The sequence below is a fragment of the Blastomyces gilchristii genome, assembly GCF_000003855.2.
Source record: "Blastomyces gilchristii SLH14081 genomic scaffold supercont1.1, whole genome shotgun sequence".
Classification (NCBI taxonomy): Eukaryota; Fungi; Ascomycota; class Eurotiomycetes; order Onygenales; family Ajellomycetaceae; genus Blastomyces; species Blastomyces gilchristii.
In genome coordinates this window covers 5205446-5214211 of record NW_003101682.1, presented here as the reverse complement: position 1 = coordinate 5214211, position 8766 = coordinate 5205446, and the positions used below count along the sequence as shown (strand labels likewise).

Below are 8766 nucleotides of genomic sequence, written 5' to 3'. Positions count from 1 at the left end.
TCATTCTTTGAACATTTTATAGTTTCTGTGGCATTTTTGATTTCTGAAATGTTTTTTAAATCTAAGAGAGGTCTTATTCCTAGAACACTTCTCAACTCTAAGAAGAATCATGTGTTAAATCTATAATGTCATGATTTCACAGATAGCTTGAGACTTAATACTCAGTGTTGAGCCTCAAGTAGTTTTCAGAATCATGATATTATAGATTTAAAGTGTGATACTTCCCAGGCTTAAAAAGAATTCCGAGAATTAAAAAAGCTATAGAATTTTAAAATCTCTCAAGAATCATGACATTCAGGTTTAAAAATATGATCTCTCTCAAGTTCAAACAGTGTTCTGAGAATATGATCTCTCTCAAGTTCAAACAGTCTTCTGAGAACTAAAAATGCCTTGAGATTATAGAATATCTCAAAAATTATAACATCTGATTTAATGTGTGATCTTTCTCAAGCTTAAGAAGCATTCTGAGAACTAAAGATGCCTTGAAATTCTGTCATACTGTAAGAATGCTGATTTCTGAGATTGTGACAGCTCAATCTCTGAGAAATCATATGTTTCTGAGAGCTACATCAAAGTCATGATCAATTGAACACAGTCAGCAGAAGAAGAATGCTGTAAGAAGATAAAAAGCCCTGAGAATATGTAAATTTATTGTTGTGAAGCATGGAAAGAAAATGTCTCAGTGAAAGTTTTAGTTATAAATATTAGTACTTTGAGAAGAAATGTCTCAAGAATAACAAATAAAGATTGAAAAATTCCAAGTTTATATAAAATTTAATTGATGCTCTGAGAGATACAAATATTGATATCTATAGTCATAATTTTAACATATAGATGTAAAACAGGAATTTACTTCTTGTTTCTTACAGTTGCTTCATTTTCTTTGCTAAATATCAATATTATTGAGAGTATAAATAACAGTGTCTAATCAGTCACTCTTCTGCAAAGAGAGTGAAAATCATCAGATAGTAAGCTAATTGAGATTAATCATTTTATGATCTGATAAAAAACCATTCTCTGACAGAGATACACAGAGTCAGAAAGACACTCTACTTTGATTTACTTTTAATCACTTTCATTATTGATCTTGAAACTCAGTTAGATTCTGTATCTATCTTTAGTAATTTATCTCTGATTGCTGTATACTTTCATCTCTCATACTTTTATAATGTTGTTACTGCTTTTTCACAGTTCTCATACTTCTCTTCTTGAACAGTGTCTCAATTCAGTATCATTTTATGTTGATTAATATACTTCAGTATAAGTTTGCTGCTTCATTTTACACTTCTCATTCATTCTCTCTCACACTTCTCAATCTTTACTCACTTATACTTACTTTCACTCACTTCTGAGTTCATCTGAATCTTTTATAAAGCTGTCTGTTCTCTTTCAGAGTTCTATATAGCCTCTTTTTCTACTCTTACTACAGTGATTTCTGTGACATCTGTTAATAGACTAAAGATGTTTGCAAGTTTTAATCAACTTTCATATTATTAAACTTTCTAAGAGAAATATAAGACAGAAAATTAAATAAGACAGACTCTATATCAGAATATAACTAATCAAGATTCAGCACTATAACAGACAGCATCATCATCAGATATAATTATCATGAACATGAATACTAAAGAGATTCATATAAACCAGTCTCTTACAGTGAGGCTTAAGAATAAATACAGCTTATCAACATACTTCAGAACTATAATCATTGTCTGATTAGTCTTGAACACTGTTCAGAGACATACATTAAGTACTGTGATATTGAATTCTCAGTGATATGACTATTATTAATATTAAGTCACAGTAGTAATAATCATGTTATTCATATTTAATTCCCTGCTGAAGAACCTGTTGTTGAGAGAGTATCTATATGACTTCAGTTCAATTCTGTGAAATTTGATGAATCACTTCTATATGCTGAGACTCTGATGATGAACTCTGCAAGAGAAGAGAGCTGAATGAAAACTGTGTGTAATACTTGAAGAGATTCTGATGTGAGCTGTGAGAATGAGAATGAAACTGTTCCAGCTTGTCTCATCATTTCTTGTTCTTCAAGCTGCTAATACATAGTCTCAGTGATTCTTCAGAGCATGGCCATCTTCTTTGCAATTTTCACCCACATTTCTGACTTGAATCTGCTTGCTCTGTCAGTAAGCTAGCTGATTATCATCAGATATTACATCATTTTTATCTTTCATATAATAATGCTAGCTTGATCTTGAGATCCTTGCTTCACTCATTCTGTCTCTTGAGATAATTCTGATAGTGCAGATGACAGCTCATTGCACTTCATTCAGGAAGTTTCTCACTGATATCTTCTTATGTCATTTCATGTCTCTGAAGCTTGATGATGCAGACATCTTCTTCTGAGAACCACTTTGACTTCTTCTTGAGTAGAATTTGGCGTGCATCAGAGCTATCAGTCTGGACATCAGGTGTCATTGATTTGTTTTGAGCTAAGTGTTGAATCATACATGCCATAGAGAAATCTGTGGTATTTTACGAGGAGAAAAGGGAAGAACGAGCGATGGAAGCAAAGTGGGAGGAGGGCTGGCTTTATATGTCTTCAGTTCAGACCCTCTGGTCTATGCTAATGTTCCCCCCTGGAATTGGATTTGGAGCGATCGTGAGGGACCGCACCGTTTACAGGATACGTTGGCTGAGCTAGGGGCCGGCTCGGGGCCTACGAACAGAGGGGAGATTCATATGACATCTACAGTACGCCCTCCACACTTCCCGTTTGTGTATGGATAGAAGATGAGATTTTACATAACTAACTGATTTCATAAATTATTGAGCGTTCCAACGAGGAAGACAAAAAATGACGCATGTACTACAGAAAATCCAGTGGCGCATGCCCTGCACCAGGTGGGCAAAGCGACCCATCAAGAATCAGCGTTATAACCGGCAGCGTCATCACCAGATGCGATTACCGAGAGAAAATATGAAGAGGAAGGAGAACATCAGTCCGGGAGATCCGTAAAAACCGGCCTCCCACGGTGGGTATGGGTTTATATTTTCTGCGGCACCCGCACCAATGCAGTCACGATCGAATATCTCGCTGCCTCAACCTTGTTAACTTCCCGCTCTATGTGTACAATCCTTCCGCCCGACCGTAGTTGTTGAACTCATCGACGAATTTCTCATTCGACTTCGCGGCTAATTCCAAGTGTTTGTATGCCACCTGTGTTTCCTTGACTGTAGCCAAGGCATGGGCGACGGACATGAGATTTTTGATCTAGTTTGAAATCATGTGAGAAGCAATCTTTGCGCGAGTATTTTTTGAAACTCACATCTCAGCCATTCAGAACTGTTGATTCCAAACAGTTGAGGTTGTGACCTTCAACAACTGCGGGTCCTTGATCTGTAGACATCTTTGAGAGAAAATATGTTCAGATCTCTCTTTGAGACTTCATTGTCAAACCTTCATACTTCACTTTCAAGTGAATCCGGCTTAGGATTGCTTCATTGAACTTCATCAAACAGTTGATTGTGAGAAAGAGAATTTCTTCATAGTATTTGAGTTTGCAAAGGAAAATGATAACAAGGTGATTGTGATCATTATGATATATCAACCTCTTTTTCATAAAAACATCTGCTTCATTTAACAGCAAGATCATATTGAAGCGTCTAGTGATCTTAAAGATTCAGTCAAGTGTCATGTTCAGCTTGAGAGAATTACTACTATTAGCAATCAATTCACTCACTGATATCTACAATATTAAGTACAGAACATACTGACTCTTTTGAGAATATCAGCTTACTGAATAGAGAGGAAGATTGAACTGTTCAGTAGTTACTTTAACAGTGAAAGTCTTTTTAACTTCTGATAACCTGCTAGATTAATCAATGTCTTTAGTTAAAATCAGTATCAGAAATCTGCATGCATGACATACTATAAGAGTATATTAAGCTCTCATTTCTTTTCCTTAATAAAATTATAGAATGAGAAAGTATGAAAATACCTTAGCTAAGAGATTATCAGAGATAAGAGAATGTATTTAATATCTTTTAAAATCTGCAGATAATTAAATAATATTTCTGATCACTGAATCTCACATAGATCAGTCACTGCATATTTCACTTAAAAAATGTTAGAGAATTAAACAATCTTTTCTTATATAAAATTTAAACTTACAGAAATATTTCTTCTCAAAGCTGAAGTAGCAGACTGTCAGACAGCAGATTAGTAAATCATTATCAGTTATTTTTCTTATTTTCAATTCATTACTCTTTATTCTTTTCAGCTCTTTTCAATACTGCTCTGAATTAACAGAAATGATACTATAAGCTAAAAGATTTTCTCAGCTCTTATAGATTCGGAGTCAGCTATAGTTAGACTGATTATGTGAAGACTGGCCGCTGGGACCATGAATTTCACATTTGATCTCATTTGGTCTGGTCTCATACATTTCTTGGCGTGAATCCCACTGGGACTAATCATTAAATAAACATGCAAAGTGACTATATATCAGATCTCAAAATGAAACCATGACTTGAAAAAAATGAGAAAGTGATCTCATTTGGTCTCATTTAGTCCCATTCTTGGCATAAAGTTACTATTTTTAGACATTTTAAGGTTTTTTTTAGACTATTTTTAATTTTTTAAAAAGTAACACTTTTTGATAACACTCAAATGAGATTTAAAGCCATTTAAAGCAATAAAAATAATTTAAATTGAGAAGTGGAAATCATGATCTCATTTGGAAAATGTGACAAGAGTAGACAGTAAGTCTCACTGAGACAGTATGAGACTACTATCTAATGTTAGAACCGTGTAATAGGATCTGTCGAATTAACAATGAAACTATCAAAAATTCTGGTTCTGGTCTCAGACACAGTTACATAATCAGTCTAATTATGTGACTGTGTCTGAGATCAGAACCAGATTTTTTAATAGTCTTATTATCAATTTAACTAATCTTATTACACAGTTTTAACATTAGATAGTAGTTTCATACTATCTCAGTAAGACTTACTGTCTACTCTTATTATATTTTTCAAATGAGATTATGATTTTCACTTCTCAATTTAAATTATTTTTATTACTTTAAATAACTTTAAATCTTATTTAAGCATTATCAAAAAGTGTTACTTTTTAAAGAATTAAAAATAGTCTAAAAAAAACCTTAAAATATCTAAAAATAGTAACTTTATACTAAGAATGAGATTAAATAAGATTAAATGAAATCACTTTCTTCTTTTTTTCAAGTCATGGTTTCATTTTAAGATCTTATATATAGTTACTTTGTATGTTTTTTTAATGACTAGTCTCAGCAGAATTCATATCAAGAAATGTATAAGATCAGATTAAATAAGATTAAATATGAAATTTATAATCTCAGCAGTCAGTCTAGCTATAGTTGAGTTTCATTTCACAGAAGAAGACTGTATTAATTATCACTCAATTATCAATATTCACTATGATAATCTTGTGATTTTTCATGATAAATGCACTTTCTTTGCAGTGCCGGAGTTGAGTGTCTGTATTACTCAGTGCCTCCGAGGTAACTTTGTAAAATATATACTCACACTCAATGAGGTCATTGTGCACCCGCTCATAATCTGAATGATAGTGTAGTGAAAATGCTTCAGAAGTGTGAATCAGTTTATACCTGTAGAACTTAATAATATCAAACTCAATTTCTATCTTGTTAAAGACCTCTTTATTATAATTCAGATATCAGCACTTCAGTTTATAATACTGTACTTCTTTTTCTATGACCTCTTCTTCAGTGTTAAATATAACACATCACGGCTTGCCAGTACTCAGACATGTAATATATATATGTAAGTCAGGCTTGAAGAGTACTTAGAGAAGGTTATAGCTGATCTGCTCAGACTGTAATAATAGACTGATTATCAAAATTATGAATTTCATGTTTAGTTTCATTTGATCTGATTTCATACATTTCTTAGTATAAATTCTGCTGAGACTAGTTATTAAAAAAACATGCAAAGTGACTATATATCAGATCTTAAAATGAAATCATGACTTGAAGAAAATAAGAAAGTGATTTCATTTAATCTCATTTAGTTTCATTCTTAATATAAAGTTACTATTTTTAGACATTTTAAGGTTTTTTTTAGACTATTTTTAATTTTTTAAAAAGTAATGCTTTTTAATAATACTTAAATAAGATTTAAAGTTATTTAAAGGAATAAAAATAATTTAAATTAAGAAGTGAAAATCATGATCTCATTTGAAAAATGTGATAAGAGTAGACAGTAAGTCTTACTGAAACAGTATAAAACTACTATCTAATGTTAAAACTGTGTAATGAAATCAGTCAAATTGATAATGAAACTATTAAAAAATCTGGTCCTGGTCTCAGACACAGTTACACGGTCAGTCTATGTAACAATGATGTAAGATGCTGTTTTGTAGCAGTATATACACTCTTGATATGTCTGACAAGCAAGAGAAGATACTTCAGACTCTGGGGTTTGAAGTCTGCAGTCACTAGACTGGCCGCTGGAACTATGAATTTCACATTTGATCTCATTTGATCTGGTCTCATACATTTCTTGATGTGAATCCCACTGGGACTGGCTATTAAAAAAACATGTAAAGTGACTATATATCAGATCTTAAAATGAAATCATGACTTGAAAAAAATGAGAAAATGGTCTCATTTGATCTCATTTAGTTTCATTCTTAGCATAAAGTTACTATTTTTAGACATTTTAAGGTTTTTTTTAGACTATTTTTAATTTTTTAAAAAGTAACACTTTTTGATAACACTTAAATGAGATTTAAAGTCATTTAAAGCAATAAAAATAATTTAAATTGAGAAGTGAAAATCATGATTTCATTTGGAAAATGTGACAAGAGTAGACAGTAAGTCTCACTGGGACAGTATGAGACTACTATCTAATGTTAAAACTGTGTAATGGGATCAGTCGAATTGGTAATGAAACTATCAAAAAATCTGGTCCTGGTCCCAGACACGGTCACACGGTCAGTCTAGCAGTCACTCACAGCTTTTCTGCAAGCTTACAAAGCTCTGGCAAGAAATGAAACAGGGTTTTTTATTCAATCTGATTCTGTGTTAGTCTCTATATTTTCTCTTCTTTGAGTCTCACTCATCAACAGCTTATCTTTCATTAAGTTTACTCTCTTGGCATCTTGTAGCACCTCTGGCAGGATATCACGCAGCACCTCCGATTTAACATCAATGTATGTTGTCAACTCTTTCAACTTGTAATCTAAGTCATGTGAGAATTTGCCTGACTAATGAATCCTCTCTCTCTTACTGATATGTTTGCAGACAACAAACACATATTCATCCAGTGCATCAATGGTATCATCCGGTTCAATCAATTCAATAGTTTTGTACTTTGATATGGCTTTGTCCCAACTGGTTCGCTGTCAGTCACAGTCAAAGAGTAGTGAGAGGTATAGTGAGGTCATACACTTCCATAATGCTTTTGAACTCGGATCTCGACGCGCGATATCTGACTGCCGAACAGGAAGCTATTTCCAATCTGGTACCAGCTGTATTGGACTGGCGTTCACATGGATGTCAGCATACACTCCATTGGCGGTTTTGTAATCTATCTTTGAAGCGCGAACCCTTTTCTCATCTTCATTTTGGTCTTCATCGCTAGCTTGCTTTCGGTCGGCTGGCTCGCTCCCTGGGTCCAGGGAGGAGCGTGTTTTCGCTGCCCTGACTTCGCGAATGACTTCTAGCAGATCTTTCAATTCTTCTTGTGTGATGGGCGGCTGAGCAACACAATGCTGGGGGCTTTCATCGATAGGGGTACATGGACGCGTTTGGGATAGCGGGGGAGTGGCAGGGGTCTTGCCATTGAGTTTCATTGCTTGAGGCATCGTGGTAGTTGATGGATAAAGAAGTGTTGAAAACTGGTCTGGGGAACTGGGCTTGATGAGGTCTGTGAGTGTCTTCATTGCCTCAGAATTCCGGGGGGATTCGTGCTTCCTTATAAGCCATTCTGCCAACACTCCCAGCACCTATTCTTTCCCCGTCTTCTTCTGCTTGGACCCCATGGATACGAGAGGAGATGGCCGTCGCTCCCAGGATACATGGTCTCGACCCCGTCGACATGATTTGGTCGAGCCGTGCGTGCATATCTAGACGTAGAATAAGCTGTACATCCCAACCTAGAAACCCATCTCGCCATACGCCACAAATTTGCTTTACCAACTGTGCAATCGAGGCAAGATGATATCTGATCCAATACACATGTGACAAATTGCGCGTAACTTGCAGTAGCTGTTCCTGTTCAGTTAGGCCAAGCTGGAAAAACAATAAGTCGTTTGTGTAAATGCATGGAGTGTCTCATTGGATGACTGAACAAGCCTACGCCTCATTAGGAAATTCCTTGTATCAAAAAAGGGCAAGCAGGGATTAATTCACCCTGTGCCTATTTCTGACGTTATAAAAGTGCGACCTGCCTTTTAACGGCATGTCGCACTTTGCAGACGTGTCGAACTTCACCCTGCTGCCTTTCTTTGTGATACTTTCAACTACTTTTAAATGATTTATCCAATAAAACATGCCACCAAACCCTCTTTGTGGACAATTGAGCTCCCTCGCCGAAAAAGCGAGCTTGATAGCTGGGAAATTTGAAAGCGATCACGATTTTACCAGTGACCAATATGAAATTTTGGAGACTCTGACCTTGAAGATATCCGAGGCTATCGCTCGAACTACAGTGTTGATCCAATTGAAGAGGGAAGCACATTTTGCAGAGCATAATCGCTTTCTCTCACAAATGTTATCAGAAAGGGACGATCTCATC

General features: G+C 35.0%; 1 protein-coding gene across 1 annotated transcript; it reads right to left on the bottom strand.

Moving 5' to 3' along the window:
• Positions 1–6341: 6341 nt before the first annotated feature.
• On the bottom strand, positions 6342–7912 carry BDBG_00581 (uncharacterized protein; the record flags this gene model as incomplete). The annotated part of the gene is made up of 5 exons (XM_031719950.1): positions 6342–6553; positions 7087–7209; positions 7258–7369; positions 7417–7498; positions 7536–7912. The coding sequence occupies 5 exons, from the start codon at positions 7910–7912 to the stop codon at positions 6342–6344; spliced, it is 906 nt and encodes a 301-aa protein (XP_031575890.1).
• Between the last annotated feature and the right edge of the window lie 854 nt (positions 7913–8766).